This window comes from Lepus europaeus, chromosome 10, assembly GCF_033115175.1.
Source record: "Lepus europaeus isolate LE1 chromosome 10, mLepTim1.pri, whole genome shotgun sequence".
Lineage (NCBI taxonomy): Eukaryota > Metazoa > Chordata > Mammalia > Lagomorpha > Leporidae > Lepus > Lepus europaeus.
The window spans coordinates 8,912,158-8,929,361 of NC_084836.1; the positions used below are offsets into that span (position 1 = coordinate 8,912,158).

At 59.4% G+C, this 17,204-nt stretch overlaps 1 protein-coding gene across 3 annotated transcripts in view; it reads left to right on the top strand.

Moving 5' to 3' along the window:
* PLA2G6 (phospholipase A2 group VI) overlaps positions 1-17,204 on the top strand; it is a 54,262-nt gene that overhangs the window by 24,217 nt on the left and 12,841 nt on the right. For 2 of the 3 annotated variants that reach the window (XM_062202852.1, XM_062202854.1), the window contains 7 exons: positions 3,158-3,254; positions 4,257-4,439; positions 7,265-7,373; positions 8,345-8,509; positions 10,270-10,348; positions 11,917-12,080; positions 13,464-13,614. In XM_062202852.1, the coding sequence (XP_062058836.1) occupies positions 3,158-3,254; positions 4,257-4,439; positions 7,265-7,373; positions 8,345-8,509; positions 10,270-10,348; positions 11,917-12,080; positions 13,464-13,614 (948 nt within the window). The remainder of the gene's footprint in view (positions 1-3,157; positions 3,255-4,256; positions 4,440-7,264; positions 7,374-8,344; positions 8,510-10,269; positions 10,349-11,916; positions 12,081-13,463; positions 13,615-17,204) is intronic. The other variant, XM_062202853.1, reaches the window with a different exon arrangement.

Below are 17,204 nucleotides of genomic sequence, written 5' to 3' on the forward strand. Positions count from 1 at the left end.
TTTGGGCCCACACCCCGCATCATGGCAGCGGCAGGTAAGCCACACCTGTTGAAAGCCGGTGCTGCTCCAGTCGCTGGGCTCAGCCTTTGCTGAGCACAGTGAGCAGTTGTGTGTTATCCTCAAGAATAAGTAGCTTGCTTAGGGTCAGGCCGGCAGCCAGTGTCAGAGCTAGGAGGTAAACCCAGGTAGAATGTCCCTGCCAACTGCTCACTTTCATCTTGTGTTTTTTAGAGTTGTGTATTTCGTTGAAAGGCAGAACTTGGGGCCATTGCTGTGGCATAGCGGATAAAGCTGCTGCCTGCAGTGCCGGCATCACGTACAGGTGCTGGTTTGAGTAGAATATGGCCCGAGTTCTTAGGCCCCTGCACCCATGCAGGAGACCCGGAAGAAGCTCCTGGCTTCTGGCTTCTGATCGGCGCAGCTCTGGCCGTTGCAGCCAATTGGGGAATGAACCCACTGATGGAAGACCCCCCCCCCCCCCGTCTTTCCTTCTCTGTCTGTGTAACTCTTCCAAATAAATAAATAAATAAAATATTTAAAAAAGAAAGAGTTTGAGAGAGAGAGAGAGAGAGAGATCTTCCATCTGCTGGTTTACTCCCCAAATGGCTGAAATGGCTGGAGCTGGACAGGTCCAAAGCCAGGAGCCAGGAGCTTCTTCCGGGTCTCCTGCACGGATACAGGGGCCCAAGGACTTGGACCTTCTTCAGCTGCTTTCCCAGATGCACCAGTAGAGAGCTGGATTGGAAATGGAACAGCCATAGCTCGAACCAGTGCCCGTATGGGGTGCTGGGGCTGCAGGCAGTGGCTTTAACCCACTATGCCACAGCACTGGCCCCTCACTTTTATCTATTTAAATGGCATTTTGGCAGTGTAATTCACATACAGTTCACCTATTTAAAGTGAAGAAACCAATGGCCTTTTGTCAACTTTTTAAATTATGGTGAAATATATATTATAACATAAAATTTGATATTTTCACCATTTTAAGTGTACAAATCAGTGACATTAATTCCATTCACAATGTTGTGCAGTCATCAGCATCTATTTCTAAAACCTTTTTTTTTTTTTAATCAACCCAAGCAGAATCTGTAACCACTGGTAATTTCCCACCTCTGCTTCCCCCAGCCCGGTCACCTCTAGTCTGCTGTCTGTTTCTTTCTTTCTTTCTTTTTTTTTCAGGCAGAGTGGACAGTGAGAGAGAGAGAGAGACAGAGAGAAAGGTCTTCCTTTGCCGTTGGTTCACCCCCAATGGCTGCCGCGGCCGGCGCACCGTGCTGATCCCAAGGCAGGAGCCAGGCGCTTATCCTGGTCTCCCATGCGGGTGCAGGGCCCAAGCACTTGGGCCATCCTCCACTGCCCTCCCGGGCCATAACAGAGAGCTGGCCTGGAAGAGGGGCAACCGGGACAGAATCCGGCGCCCCAACCGGGACTAGAACCCGGTGTGCTGGCACCGCAAGGTGGAGGATTAGCCTGTTGAGCCACAGCGCTGGCCCTGCTATCTGTTTCTATGAACTCAGCTGGCATAGGTACCTCACATAAGAGGGATCACACAGCCATTGCCTTTTGTGCTTGATTTATCTCACTGAGCGCGGTGTCCTCAGCTGCTCCGTGTCGCAGCACACGTCAGAATCGCCTTCCCTTTCAAGGCTGAATCGTAGTCGGCTGTGCGCATACTCGTATCCCACACTGTACTTGTGCGTTCGTTCTGTGATAAGCACGTTGGCTGTTTTGCCTTTTGCCTATGTGAATCCAGCACAGGCTGGCTGGCTTACTTTATTTTTTTAAAGTTTTTCTTTTTTATTGATGAACTGTGCTATGTATGCCTAGAGGGTAGGAGGTGATGTTGATGCTGGGGTACTGGCTGTGATAACTCATGACTGTGGTGAAACAAGGTAACACCTCACGTGGTTACTGTTGCTGTGCCTCCTCTTGGAAGGAAACTCCTGGGTGCACACAGGGTTTGAACCGTAGCCGCGTGCTGTGAGTTCGGTCTTGTTCATGCGCCGTAGCTGCCTTGTGTCTTCAGGCCATTTCCGGTTCCTCTGCCCCTCTCCTCAGATGGTCATGACCACTGTCTCATTCCCTGTCTCTGTATTTTGGACCTGATTCTTCTTTCTGCACCTGACTCACCCCACTTTGCCGTCCACGTCGTGGCAAGCGGCCGGGTCTCCTCTCCTAGCAGTCAACTGCACTCCATCGTGTGCACGGCTGTCTGGATGGGCTTCAGACAGGCCGCTGGAGTCTTGTCATCTTTCCATCCAGTTTTCTCCTGAACTTTATGACGCTCCCTCTGTGTGTGTGCGCCCGTGCATCTCTGTACGTGCACATATGTACGCATCGTGCACGCACGGGTGTGTGTGCAGGTACACATGCCATGTAGGTATGTCTGCGTGTGCGTGCTTGTGTGTGCCACAGGTTCTCTTTGCACTGTCCATGGGTGGGCACCTGGGTCGTTCCTGCAGGCCGGCTGCTGGGATGGGTGCTGCGGCGCCCGTGAGAGTGCAGGCGGCTTTCTGGGGTGGGGATTTCGTCAGCTTGGCTACATGCCCAGAGGAGGGGCGGCTGGGTGGGATGGTAGTTCCATTTGTAATTTCTTTAGGAGCCACCATAGTGATTTCCCTAGTAGCTGCACGAGCCCACGTTCCCGTAGACAGTGTACGTGGTTCCCTTTTCAGATGCTGTGTGTCCTGTTGAGAACAGCCGTCCTAGCGGGAGTGAGCTCTGAGCTCACTGTGGCTTGGGTGCGCTTCTCCCGTGCTTAGTGGGCGAGCACCTTTCCGTGTCCCTGTTGGCTGTTTCTGTGTCCTCTCTGGATGTCTGCTCACGTCCTCTTGCCCATTGTAACGGAGTTGTGCAAGTATGTGCTCTCGCTGCAGGGCTTGAGTGTCAGCCCTGACCCGATGTCCAGCCCGTGAGGCTGCCTTTGCGTTTTGCTGTTTCCTTTGCTATACAGAAGCCTCTTAGTGTGGTGTAGCCTGTTTCTTTATTTCACCTTTGCAGCCTGAGCTGTAACATGTAAGAAATCGTTGCCAAGGCCGGTTGGTGTTGTTGCAACTTTGCTTGCAGGTCAGACCCTGCCTGCTCAATCCATAGGGAAGCTGATCCAGGTCCAGGTCCATCCCAGCCTCTCCTCTCCGCCCGACTCCTCTGTCCCCAGGTGTGCCGAGATGATCATCAGCATGGACAGCAACCAGATCCACAGCAAAGACCCTCGCTATGGAGCCAGCCCCCTGCACTGGGCCAAGAATGCAGAGGTGGGCAGGCTCGGGGGTGGGGCAGGGGGCTGTGCCTGGGGAGGAGGCTCCTGCAGGGACTCTGGGCTGGGCTCATAGTGGCCCACAGGCACATAAGCCCACGGAGAGCTGAGGTCCTGGCATTGCTCCGCTGCTCCCTGGCTGGGTGGTGCTGGCCCCTCTGCCTGAATCCAGGGTCTTAGAGCCAGCCTTCGGCAGTGCTGTGGAATCAGTGAGGCGGTGCCTGAGGTGAGCTCACACACTGAAAGTGCTCACGGGGGGGGGGAGGGGGGCGGCGGGGGGGGCAGCAGGGATGAGGATGACGGGGAGGGGGTGAGGGGTGAGGCTGAGGGGCTGACGACGATGAGGATGAGCTCAGCTGGACGTCCACTCTGAGGTCTTTCCCTAAACCAGGCTGTGTCCTCTGGGAGGAAGGAGGCCGCTGGTCTCATCGCCAGGAAGCCTGACTTGGCTGAAGGTGCCCCAGAGATGCTGGCTGCCCATCAGTGCGATGAGCCGAGGGAGGGAGGCATCTCTGTGTGTCCAGAGCTGGGCCCAGGTCCAGCACCCTGTGTGTTTTGTCACTCAGGGGTGCCGCGCTGGGCGAGGCAGGGACTTGGTTCCTGTTTCCACAGAAGAGGAAGCTGAGGTGCAGAGGGCCAAGGTTGCCCCTCCAAGCTCACATGGCCTAGGTCTCTCTGGCTCCAAAGCCCAGACGCTACCCCGTGATCCCAGGCTCTCCCAGGCTTCCAGGCCCAGGACAGCTGCAGGGGGCGGGATGTGTGTGGACAGGGCCCATCAGGGGGGACTGGGGGCCTGTTGGTTGGTGCATGTTTGGCTTTTGACCCTGGCTCCTGGGGTGTTGAAGGTATGGGAGCCAGGGTCTAGGGCCACTCTACCTGGAACAGGAGCCTGCTCCCAGGGCCCAGTATCCGAAGCGTGTTAGGGAGGAAGAGGCATGCCCTGGTACCGCAGGTACGGCAGTGCCCTGGGTGCTGATTCAGACCTGACCTGTCCCCACAGATGGCTCGCATGCTGCTGAAGCGAGGCTGTGACGTGAACAGCACCAGCTCCTCGGGGTACACAGCCTTGCACGTGGCAGTGATGCGCAACCGATTTGAGTGCGTCATGGTGCTGCTGACCTACGGGGCCAACGCCGATGCCCGCGGCGAGCATGGCAACACGCCGCTGCACCTGGCCATGTCGGTGAGTCCGCAGTCCACGTGTCCTCCCCGTGCCAGGCCCATGCTGGCTGCCCAGGCGACAGGGACGCAGGGGCCCGCACTCACCTCCCTGTCGCTCCCCTCCTTTCCTCCAACAATCATCCTGCCTTCCAAGGCTCGGTTCAGACCCTGCCTCCTCCCTCAGGAAGCCTTCCGTGTATCCCCTCAGTGCAAAGATGGCTTCTCCCTCTGTGCTCCAGTACTGTTTCCTCCTGGGCCCTACTTTTTTTTTTTTTTTTTTAAGATTTATTTATTTATTTGAAAGAGTTATAAAGAGAGAAGAGGCAGAGAGAGAGAGAGAGAGAGGTCTTCCATCCGCTCAGAAGCCAGGAGCCAGGAGCTTCTTCCAGGTCTCCTATGTGGGTGCAGGGGCCCAAGGATTTGGGCCATCTTCTACTGCTTCCCAGGCCATAGCAGAGAGCTGGATGGGAAGTGGAGCAGCCAAGACTCGAACCAGCTCCCGTATAGGATGCTGGCACTTCAGGCCAGGGCGTTAACCCACTGCACCACAGTGCCGGCCTGGCCCTACTTTTGACACCTGTGTGGTGTAAAGGGGGAGAGGGACAGCTCTGGCTGCCAGCCGTGGCCTTGGACAAGTCGCGTCCTCCCTGTCGGCCTTGATGTTCTCGTCTGGAAAATGGCAGTGTGTGCACTCACTGGGCGTGGTGCTGTGGGATCAGCAGTGGACACTTGGTGCCACAAGGCGTCTACACCATGTGTGCGGTGCCCAGCCTGGAGAGGGCCTCCAGCAGATACCAGTGACTGGGGAAGGCGGTCAGCCACCTGTCACTCTCACACGGCCGGGTGGACTGGACGCACCTAGGAGGCAGAGTTTGCTGACATGGCTGAGGAGCCAGGGCAGGTGTTGGTCACTGTGTTGGTTTATTCTGGAACAAGATTCCTGCCCTGGAAGGCCAGCAGGTGCTTAGGCAGCTGTGGTGTGGATGCAGTAAACCCAAGGAAGTGTGTTGCTGTGATGTAGACACACGGGGGATGTGCATACCCTGTCGCAGTGCCACGTGGACACACATCTGTTGGCAAGTATCAGAGTGAGAGGACAGGAGACAACCCTGTGACCCTAAAGGAAGTAGTCAAGACAGATTTGTTACGTTTTAAAAATGTATTTATTTGTGAGGCAGACACAGACACACACGGAGTCAGCCAGACAGAGCTCCCATTCGCTGGTTCACTCCCAAATGCCTGCAATGGCCTGGACCAGGCCAGGCTGAGGCCATGCGCTCCAGACTCCATTGGGGCCTCCCATGTGGGCGGCAGGCACTGATGTACTTGAGCCATCACCTCCTGCACTGGCAGGAAGCTGGAGTCAGGAACCAGAGACAGAGCCAACACTGAACCCAGGCACTCTGTTAGTGGGATCAAGCCTCTTAACTACCAGGCCGAATACCTGACCCAGGACAGACTCAGGACGTCCTGTTTTGTACCAAAGGTCATGACTACAGAGGAGAATTGCCCGAGAGGCTAAACCGATCAATAAGACCTGAGACATTTTAGCCTTGAATGGGGCCCTTAGAATGTTCTATCAGCCCTCAAACCTTTGCTTCTCTCTGGTCCTTGTGTACAGTTATTATCAGCATTGACTGAGGATCCCTGCAATGCTGGTATCCTATAAGGGTGTTGGTTTGTGTCCTGGCTGCTCCACTTTTGATCCAGCTCCCTGCTAACAGCTTGAGTTACAGAGAGAGATAGGGAGAGACACAGAGAGAGGCTTAACCCACTACGCCACAGCGCTGGCCCCAGCTTATGTTTTGAAACTTACTTAGATTGAAAGGACGTGTCAGACCACTGCTGTACATAGGAAACTAGCGTAGCCTCCGAGAGGCGCCCAGCGAATGATCCTGTTCACATTTGCCCGTGCCCATGGGGTGGCAAGAAACCACTGGAGAACCCCACTCTGGACACATCACTTTGTTCTCCAGGTGGAGAAGTCAGGCCCCAAGGAGAGGGAGGTGACAAGACCGCAGCTCAGATTGCCAGGTGGCCCATCTGTTTGCCCTGGACGACCATGCCGTGCTCTGTCCCCTGGCCACCCCTGGAGGTTTAACTGCACAGTACTCTGTGGACGGAAGCTCCCTTTTTTTAAAAAAATTAATTTATTTACTTGAAAGAGTTACACAGAGAGGAGAGGTAGAGAGAGAGAGAGGTCTTCCATCCTCTGGTTTACTTCCCAAATGGCTGCAATGGCCAGAGCTGGGCTGATCCGAAGCCAGGAGCCAGGAGCTTCTTCCAGGTCTCCTACGCGGGTGCAGGGGCCCAAGGACTTGGGCCATCCTCCACTGCTTTCCCAGGCCATAGCAGAGAACTGGATGGGAAGTGGAACAGCTGGGTCTTGAACAGGCGCCCATGTGGAATGCCGGCACTACTGGTGGCTTTACCCGCTGCACCACAGTGCCTGCCCCCATAAGCTCCTTTTGAAGAGTGCCGCCAAGTTACCTTTCAGACATGGTGGCCTGGGCTGGGTGAGCAAGGCAGTTACCTGCCCTCCCTCACTCACTTCCCGCCCCTCCCTAAAGCTTCCAGAGCTCACTCTTCAGGGTACCCCAGGCTCTCAGGACAGGGCCACAGACACATTGCTGCTCGTGAGGAGGAGCTGGCCTAAGTGGCCTCCAGTGTTTGCTGGGGGCCTACACGCTCCCCTGGGGATACTTTTACGCCCATCTATCAGGCCCCCACCTTCAACATGCAGACCTTGGGAGAGCAAATCCCCCGGGTGTGGGGGCCAGGGAGGGCCCCGGCTCCTTTCTGTCTTCATCTCCCTGAGCTGTTGTGTCCCCCCTCCCTCCCCAACAGAAAGACAACGTGGAGATGGTCAAGGCCCTCATCGTGTTTGGGGCAGAGGTGGACACACCCAATGATTTCGGGGAGACTCCTGCCTTCCTAGCCTCCAAGATCAGCAAACGTATGTGCTCTGCTCTCCGGGACCAGAGTCAAGGTGTAGGGGTTGGAAGAAGGGAGCCCCGGGCATCGGTGCCAGGGTTTTCTGTGCCGATGGCCCCAGATGCTCCCTGGATGTTGACAAAGGCCAGGCCACTCAGAGAGGGCCCCACGCAGCAGATGCAGGCCCACTCAGGGCTTGCCAAGCCAGGACTGTCTTTCAAGATGCTTCCTGCCCCATCTCAGGGATTCCGACTCCCAGCAGGGGTAGGGTGGGGTAGGCAGCTGCAGCCTCCTCTTTACTGTTGGCGAGTGCACTGATGGAACCACTCGCAAGAACAGCCACAGGGTCAGAGCATGCACTGTGCTGCGCCAGCCCCATGCACACCCTGTGCACACGAGACACTGTGCATGCATGGCACGCTCACCCAGGGAGCCTGGCTGCAGAAGCCTGGGCCCCTCTGCAGGGTTTCAGGGAGCCGTGGGGACTACCATTGAGTGTGTGTGCCTGTGTCCACGTGTGTGCCCCTGTGTGCGTCCCTGTGTGTGTGTGTGTGTGTGTGTCCACACTGCCTCCTGTGGCACCCTTGTCAGTCCTCACAGCTGTTAACTGGGGGTGAGCACCCTGGCTGGCTGGCTCATCCCTTTTGACCTCTGAAAGGAACTGTCCACACAGCATTTGTGAGAGCTGCTGACTGTGGAGGTGGGAAGCCCTTGCTTTAGGCTGGAATAGAAGGAAAGACAGGATTCCGAAAATAATTGGGCAAGTGACTCACCCCCTCCTGCCACTCCCATGGTCAGCTCCCAGCACCTTCCCTGGGCCTGGGAGGCCGCTCCGGGTGGAACGGAGCAGAGGCAGCCCTGCCAGGGTGGCTCCCCTCACACCCAGGTTCCTGGAAGATGGGCAGGGAACCGTGTGTGGAAAGGGGGGGCCTCTCACTTGCATGTTGACACCATTTCTATCTGTGCAATCTCCCTTCCCCCAACCATGACAAGTTGTCACCAGGAAGGCGCTCTTGACTCTGCTGAGAACTGTGGGGGCCGACCACCGCTTCCCGCTCCTCCAAGGGGTCCCCGCGGAGCAGGGCTCCGCGACATCACATCACCCCTTCTTCTCCCTGGAGAGAGCTCAGCCCCCGCCGATCAGCTTAAACAACCTAGGTAGGCTACTCGCCCCACGTGCCCTCCCCCCAGCAGGTGCCCAGGGCCTTGGATCAGAGGCAGTCCTGATTGGAGAGAAGCAGGGTCCTGGGGTGGACGTGGTTGAAGGGAGCCTGAGAGGAAAAGGCAGAATAGTAGCCTCTGTGGGCAGCTGGTGACGCCGAGGCCCGGGGCCCTGGCTGAGGCTGCACGGTTCTTTGCCCGAGAGGATGTCCTGGACCCGGGTCTTAGGTCAGGCGTTTCCCACGGCACCCATGAGGCAGGCGCTCTAATCGCCTCTCCTTGTCCCCCAGCAGCTCAGGGTGGGCAGTGAGGAGTGCTGTTAGGGGCCCCAAGTCTCTGGCCTCTGGCTTCAGCTCCCTCCACGGTTTGGATCTGTTGAGCCTGAGGCCCGTGTGCCCCCTGCTGGCCTCTCTAGTGACCTCCAGCTAAGCAAGCACCTGGCCTCTGCCACACGCATCCCTGGTGTCCATGGAGACAGCCCCAGAGGATGTGGGGCCCTGCTGTGGGTTCTCGCCTGATTGTCTGGGCGTAGGACCCCCTGAACAGAGGGCAGCTGGGAACTAATCGTTGGCAAGAGAGGCTTTGCTTTGAGCAGGAGGCAGACGCCAGCCCCGCCGCCGGAGGCAGAGCAGCAGCCACAGTTACGCCTGCTGGCCCCGCCCCATCTCTGTCTCTCCGTTTTACAGGCAGGCGGTCACCCGAGCCAGGCTGGATGGCGGGCCTGGGGCGCTGCGGCACGTGGGTAAAGCCTGGGCCTCGCGAGGCGGCAGAGCCCAGCCGCGCCCATGTTAGCTGTAGTCTCGTTCCCTCTTCCTCCTCCTCAGTCGCACACCACACACTGCCCCCTCTGCCTGGCCGCTGGCCGCGCCCATGCTTCCCTTGCCCCCTGTGCTGCTCGCCCTGGTGAGGGGGACGTACCGCCTGCTGCCCTGCTGCCCTGCTGCTTCCAGCCTTCCTGCGCAGTGCCGGGAGGCACTGGTGGGCGGGGCCCCTGGCTGCTCTGCTGCCTGCCAGGAGGGTGGGTGTGGGGTGGGCCTAGGGCACCAGGGAAGACGTGGGTGGGGTGGGTGGGTGCACCTGAGGCCGCTGAGGGTGCTTCCCAACCTGTGGGATCAAGACAGGGCCATCTGAAGATCGGTTGCTAACCTCCCGTCGTCCAGGGAGGCGACTCGCAAAGGACACGTAGACTCAGCGCTTTGGTCCAAGTGACTTTGGGAAGTCACGGTGTCTCCGAGTCTGTGACTGGGGATGACAATTCTTAGGCCCAAGGGTGGATGTCAGCAGCCTGGGCTCTGGCTCACAAAGCAGCTCTGTGACCGGCAGGCCTCAGGACACAGCAGGGGTGCCCCGTATCAGGGTGCCAGGAGGAGGACTTGGAGCAGGATCTGGAAATTGGCTGGGTGGGTGAAGAGCCCTTCCCAGAGCAGCAGGCTCCATGCCGCCCTGGCAGGCCTTTCCCACTCCCGGCAGGCCTGGGGCCTTGGCCAACGCAGGTGATGGGATTAGGGGTGGGGGTGGGAGCTCAGCCCTGGGGGAGAGTACAGCACAGCACGTGTGGGGCGTAGCCCCAGGTCGGGGTACCGGAGGGTGTGAACCTGGTCCCACACCTGCCCTGTGCCTTGCAGATGATGGGATTGGGGGTGGGGGTGGGAGCTCAGCCCTGGGGGAGAGTACAGCACAGCACGTGTGGGGCGTAGTCCCAGGTCGGGGTACTGCAGGGTGTGAGCCTGGCCCCACACCTGCCCTGTGCCTTGCAGAACTGCAGGATGTCGTGCACATCTCCCGGGCCCGGAAGCCGGCATTCATCCTGAGCTCTCTGAGGGACGAGAAGCGGACGTAAGTGGGGCGAGAGCCAGGGGCCCATGGGCACAGCCTTTGCTGGTGCCCCCAGTGCTCTTGGGGCTTTTGTCAATATCCCCACCATGGCCCGTGAGGATTCTCCCGGTCCCGCAGTTCACAGCAGACTGAGTCTAGCACTCTCGGCTGGTTCATCCATGACAGACGGTGCAGGCCATGCAGCTGGGAGGAGGCGGGCCCAGGATGGCCCTCTGGCTTCCCTCCTGGACATCAGCCTGGTCTGGGGAGGCGGGTGTCGCCCAGATCCTTCCTGCAGAGAGAGCTCAGCAGTCTTCCTCCTACCCTGCCTGATCCCTTACCCAGCTCCCTGCCCAGAGTAGTGGGCAAGTGCTTTCCCAAGCACCTGCTGTGTACCCAGGCCCTTCCAGAGGCCACAACAAGAAGAGGCCCAAGCCCTGCCCTTGAGGCACAGAACCTGGTGTCCAGAATCGGTGACAGCTGCCACAGAAGTTACCGGAACAAATGTGTTTCCAACCAGCTGTGTGCTCTACTCCGTCCCTCTGAGCACAGGTTGTTTATTTGTTTTTATTACTTCCTCGTGTTCCTGCGCCCTGCTCTGCACGGGGCGGGAGGAGATTAGCACTTGTGCCATGCAGACACAGAACTGAGTCCCTAGGAGGCCCACGGCTGTTCAGGCTGCAGGGACTGAATGTCAGGGCCACGGCCCCTGCCCTGGTCTCCAACCCCATGGCCTTGCTGCTTGACCTGCAGGGGAAGCTCTACTTTTGGAATCGGATGGCAGCCCCTCCTCCCAGGCAGCCATGTGCCCTGGCCTTGATGCCTCTTGCCTGTAGGTGCCAGCATCCCTGTGGTGTGCCCTGGAGATACACCTGTCCCAGCAGCATCCTTCCCTCTTCGTGTGCACCTAACACACACCTGCTTGTGCACACACACGTGCACACACGGGCAGCTGTGCCCGAGGGAGGACTGGCATTTCCTGGCCAGAGGAGGAGATGCAGAGTGTGTAGCAGGACCAGGGCGGGCTGAGTGAGAGTCGGGAGGCCCCTGGGGTTATGGTGGTCTCAAGTCAGCTGTGTGACTGTTGCCTCTTCCTTATCCAAAAATATGCATGGGGGTAGCAGGAGGTGTCACCTCAGAAGGGTTCGGGACAGTGAGGTGAGGCCCTGGCATGTCCACGTCCTTCCTCCTACCCCTCCCACCCTGCATCTCCCAGGCTGAACAGAGGGCCCTGACCCCCCCCCCCACACACACACCACCCCAGCTCTTCCTTCCTAGCCTGATTAATCCAAATAGACTTTTTATCAGGTGCCTGCTTTGTGTCAGGCCTGGTCGTCGGCCCTTAGCAAATCCCCCCTCCAGGCAGTGTCTGGGGGGATGGCACCTGCTCTGTGAGGCGTCCCCGCCCCTGCTGCCCTGCTCTCATACTGGAGCCCTTCTCCTCGCCAAACACCACACCTCCCTGCCTCCCCCACTGCCACGAGGGCAGGTCTTGTCTGCTCCTGCAACCACCACGCATGCCGAGAAAGCGTGAGGCATCCATGCCAGGTGGTGACAGGACCCCCGCCTCCATGCCGTGCCCACTGCAGCCATGACCACCTGCTCTGCCTGGACGGCGGGGGCGTGAAGGGCCTCGTCATCATCCAGCTGCTCATCGCCATCGAGAAGGCCTCAGGCGTGGCCACCAAGGACCTCTTCGACTGGGTGGCCGGGACCAGCACTGGTGGCATCCTGGCCCTGGCCATCCTACACAGTGAGCCCACTGCCGGGGAGGCCAGGTGGGGAGGGCATGAGACCGGCCCTCAGGGGGGCTGAGTCCTTTATCTGAGCTTTGGGGAAGAGAGGGCTGTGGGGCAGGGGTGGCCTGGAAGCCCTTTGTAGGGGCTGCAGTTGGCCTTGTCTGTTGGCCTGGCTACCAGGGCAGAGCTGGTGCTCACTTCCAGTGTAGGAAGAATCTCTAGATTGGTTGCCTATGCCACTCGTTCCCACAGTGCGCAGCTCCTGTCTCCAGACAAAGAAAACCACCCCTGGTCTGAACACACCACTGACCCACAGGAAACTAAGGCCCTGGGTGGGGAGTGGTGGCAAAAGTCTCATGGCTCCTCCTTGTGATTGCTCAGGCCAGAGTGCACTCCCCCAGACACAGTATGTCCCAGGCCACTGCCATGGCCTCCCTTCACTGTGGCTTCTGGCTTCTGGCTAGGCCAACGCCGTGACTCCAGTGGTGTCTCCTCCAGGGAGCTTTTTGGTCTGTGTGATGCTGACTGGGGAGACAGGGGTGCCCAGTGTTGTCCTCAACACCAACTGGTCAGGTTCCATTCTCTCTGAACACCCTGCGAGTTCGCATCCTGTGATCTGAAGCCCTGGAGGTGCCTGTGCTGGGCACCAGGGCCGAGTCAGGCCCACACTCGCCTCACGTGGTGGGTGCAGGCTTCTGGACATTGACTGGGCCACGTGAGAAGGCCACGGCAGGCAGCCAAGTGCAGCCAGCCCTGAGGCTGCACAGAGCAGTGCCCCATGGGGCTCAGGCAGTGCTCACGCCCGTGTGTACTGACGAGGATTTCGTTTTGTTTCAATGATTGCCACCACGGCCCTGTGGGGTGAGCAGATGGGGAGACAAGCACCTGTGAGCTGGGCAGAGCCAGCACGGCTCTCCCCCAGCCTCAGAGGCCCACGTCCCTCTCTGGTCTCCACCTCTACCCTCCGGGAGGGAAGAGGCGTCTCAGAAGCCCAGAACCTCCAGGAAGGTCGTGTGGCCAGAGGGGGCGCAGGCCCTGGTCTCTTCTCCAGAGGGCCTGCTTCCCTCTGGGGGCCCTTCTCCCGATCTGGGCTCCTCAGACTTCTGGGAGCTATGGAAGGGGCTTGAGGAGTTGCTGGTTGAGTTTCTCCCATGGGCAGAAGGGGGCCCTTCTTTAAGGAAAATAGTACGGAACGAGGGGCAGAGCCGTGGGCCCGTTGGGGTGGACACCTGCCCCTGTGTGAAGTCACAGAGGAAGGGCTGGAAGCTTAGGCTGACGCGTTCCTTGGCGAATGTCCCCCCTCCTGCCTCCCCAGCATTGCCGGCCCCATCAGTGGTCTCACCCCTTGGCAGGCGCGTGTGGCCCTGGCGTCTCTCACCTCCCACCCTTGTTCCTAGGTAAGTCCATGGCCTACATGCGTGGCGTGTACTTCCGCATGAAGGATGAGGTGTTCCGGGGCTCGCGGCCCTACGAGTCGGGGCCCCTGGAGGAGTTCCTGAAGCGGGAGTTTGGGGAGCACACCAAGATGACAGACGTCAAGAAACCCAAGTAAGCACCCCCATCCCCACTGCCGCCACTGCGCAACTGTCAGCTCCTCCCCGGGGGCAGAGGGCCCCAGTCCTGCTCTTTGGTAACGGTGGGGGGGGGGGTTGGGGGGGGAGCAGTTCTCCCCACCCACTCGGGCCGGGCAGCCTCCTTTCTGCCTTACATTTAAACCTACAGCTGTGAGCCCCTCTGAGTCGGAGCAGAGACTGAAGGAGCAAATCCTGTTTCCGAGATGCAGCTCCAGGGGGGTCAGCCCAGGACCGGGCAGAGGGTGTGTTCCCCGGGTGGTTAGCTGTTCCTGGTGGGGACGGAGAGGGGCCTGCCCCTGTGGAGTGCCCTGGAAGCCCTCTAGGGCAAGGACACGCTAAGCCTCTCCCCACCCTGCTGCTGCACTGTGTAGACAAAGTGGAGGCTCCATCACCTCCTCCAGTGACTAGGCCAAGAAGCGGAGGAAGGGTAAGGGCAGCTCTCCTACGTGCCAAGGATGATGGGCAGGCTTTGTGGAGGTGGAGAGCTCGTGGCTGGGCAGGAGGGACCCAGGAGAGTTCGGTCCTGGGCCTCCACCCTTTCTGAGACTGCACTGGGCTCCACACAAAGGCTGGGCTAGAACTCGTCAGGGCCCCCAGCTGAGGGCCTGCAACCATGCCCCAGACGTCGACTCCCGCCAGGGAAAACGATATCCCCAACATGAAGAGTGGCCTGTGGAGAGCAAGGTGCCCCCTGGCTCGGTCCCATGGCGATGGTCTCCTATGGTCCCGTGGCGATGGTCTCCTGTGGTCCCCTGGCGATGGTCTCCTATGGTCCCGTGGCAATGGTCTCCTGTGGTCCCGTGGCGATGGTCTCATGTGGTCCCCTGACGATGGTCTCGTGTGGTCCCCTGGCTCAATCCCCAGGCGATGGTCTCCTGTGGTCCCCTGGCGATGGTCTCCTGTGGTCCCCTGGGTCAGTTCCCGGGCGATGGTCTCATGTGGTCCCCTGGCGATGGTCTCCTGTGGTCCCATGGTGATGGTCTCCTGTGGTCCCCTGGTGATGGTCTCGTGTGGTCCCCTGGATCAGTTCCCGGGTGATGGTCTCATGTGGTCCCCTGGCGATGGTCTCCTGTGGTCCCATGGTGATGGTCTCGTGTGGTCCCCTGGTGATGGTCTCGTATGGTCCCGTGGCGATGGTCTCCTGTGGTCCCCTGGCTCAGTTCCCAGGCGATGGTCTCATGTGGTCCCCTGGCGATGGTCTCCTGTGGTCCCATGGTGATGGTCTCCTGTGGTCCCCTGGTGATGGTCTCGTGTGGTCCCCTGGATCAGTTCCCGGGTGATGGTCTCATGTGGTCCCCTGGCGATGGTCTCCTGTGGTCCCATGGTGATGGTCTCGTGTGGTCCCCTGGTGATGGTCTCGTGTGGTCCCGTGGCGATGGTCTCCTATGGTCCCCTGGGTCAGTTCCCGGGCGATGGTCTCGTGTGGTCCCCTGGCGATGGTCTCGTGTGGTCCCCTGGTGATGTCTTGTGTGGTCCCGTGGCGATGGTCTCCTGTGGTCCCGTGGCGATGGTCTCGTGTGGTCCCCTGGTGATGGTCTCGTGTGGTCCCGTGGCGATGGTCTCCTATGGTCCCCTGGGTCAGTTCCCGGGCAATGGTCTTGTGTGGTCCCCTGGCGATGGTCTCCTGTGGTCCCATGGTAATGGTCTCCTGTGGTCCCCTGGCTCAGTCCCTGGGCGATGGTCTCGTGTGGTCCCATGGCGATGGTCTCCTGTGGTCCCCTGGTGATGGTCTCCTATGGTCCCGTGGTGATGGTCTCCTGTGGTCCCCTGGCGATGGTCGCCTGTGGTCCCCTGGTGATGGTCTCCTGTGGTCCCCTGGCTCAGTCCCTGGGCAATGGTCTCATGTGGTCCCGTGGCGATGGTCTCCTATGGTCCCGTGGTGATGGCCTCCTGTGGTTCCCTCACGATGGTCTCATGTGGAGAGCAAGGTGCCCCCTGGCTCAGTCCTGTGGCGATGGTCTCCTATGGTCCCATGGCGATGGTCTCATGTGGTCCCCTGGCAATGGTCTCGTGTGGTCCCGTGACGATGGTCTCCTGTGGTCCCCTGGCAATGGTCTCATGTGGTCCCGTGGCGATGGTCTCGTGTGGTCCCGTGGCGATGGTCTCGTGTGGTCCCCTGGCAATGGTCTCCTGTGGTCCCCTGGCTCAATCCCCATGTGAGGATCTCCTGTGGTCCCTTGGCGATGGCCTTGTGTGGTCCCCTGGCGATGGTCTCCTGTGGTCCCCTGGCTCAGTCCCCGGGCGATGGTCTCCTGTGGTCCCCTGGCTCAGTCCCTGGGCGATGGTCTCCTGTGGTCCCCTGGCGATGGTCTCCTGGGGTCCCCTGGCGAGCTCGTTCGTGCTCATGTCTAATCACAGCAGCAGTGGGGTGTGGAAAGCCGGTGGGGCTTCCCTTCTTGTGGACATGGGGAAGGCAGTGCAGAAAGCTCAGGGAGTTGGGTGCCATGCTAGGGCAGCCTCCTTACCTGAGCTCAGAGCCTGTGGGCCAGAGGAGGGAGACAGCACACCGTGGGGGCTCACCTGTGGCTTCATTTCCTCCCTGGGGAGATGGCAGGGCGGGGCATCCCCGTGGGCCCCAGACGCTGCACTCAGCACTTTGTGTCTGCCCGAGGCTCAGCCGGCTCAGCCAGTGTCCCGCAGCCGGGGGTCAGCTGTCACTTCCTCCTCCTGCGGCTGCACGTCTGAGGCCACACCAGCAAAGGCAACCGTCACCACCTCCTGGTGGCTGGCACTCGTCTCCTGTTACCAGCCCAGCCCGGGGTCCAAGGGTCCAAGGGTCCCAGCCCGGGGTCCACTGTCCTTACCCACCACATGGGAGCCCTCTGCTGAACACAGCAGGTGAGCAGGCCGGAGCCTACTGGCCATCTGCTTGGGAGACGAATAAGCCAGTGTGTGGCAGCCAGGCAGGACAGTGGGTGCTGAGGAGATTCCAGGGGAGGCCCCAGAACCGCCGCTCCATAGGCCCTGCCCTGAGTGACAGCCAGAAACACGGCTGTCTGGCACCTAGCACAGTGCCTGCAACAGAGCAGGTCATTTAGCAGTGTCCATCAGCTGACTGGCTGGCTGGTGAGAGGGCTTCCTGGAGGAAGCAAAGTGGATTAGGGGGAATTCCTTTTCATAAGAAACCTTTCTTGTTCCATTTTAAGAATAATACATAGTCTTGGGGCTGGCACCGTGGTGCACTAGGTTAATCCTCCACCTGCGGTGCCAGCATCCCATACGTGCACCAGTTCTGGTCCCGGTTGCTCCTCTTCCAGGCCAGCTCTCTGCTGTGGCCTGGGAAAGCAGTGGAGGATGGCCCAAGTGCTTGGGCCCCTGCACCCATGTGGGAGACCAGGAAGAAGCACCTGGCTCCTGGCTTCAGATGGGTGCAGCTCTGGCCGTTGCGGCCATTTGGGGAGTGAAACAATGGAAGGAAGACCTTTCTCTCTCTCTTTCTCACTGTATGTAACTCTGCTTGTCAAATAAATTTTAAAAAATTTGTAAAATTAAAAAAAAGATAGGCCGGCGCCGTGGCTCAACAGGCTAATCCTCCGCCTTGCGGCGCCGGCACACCGGGTTCTA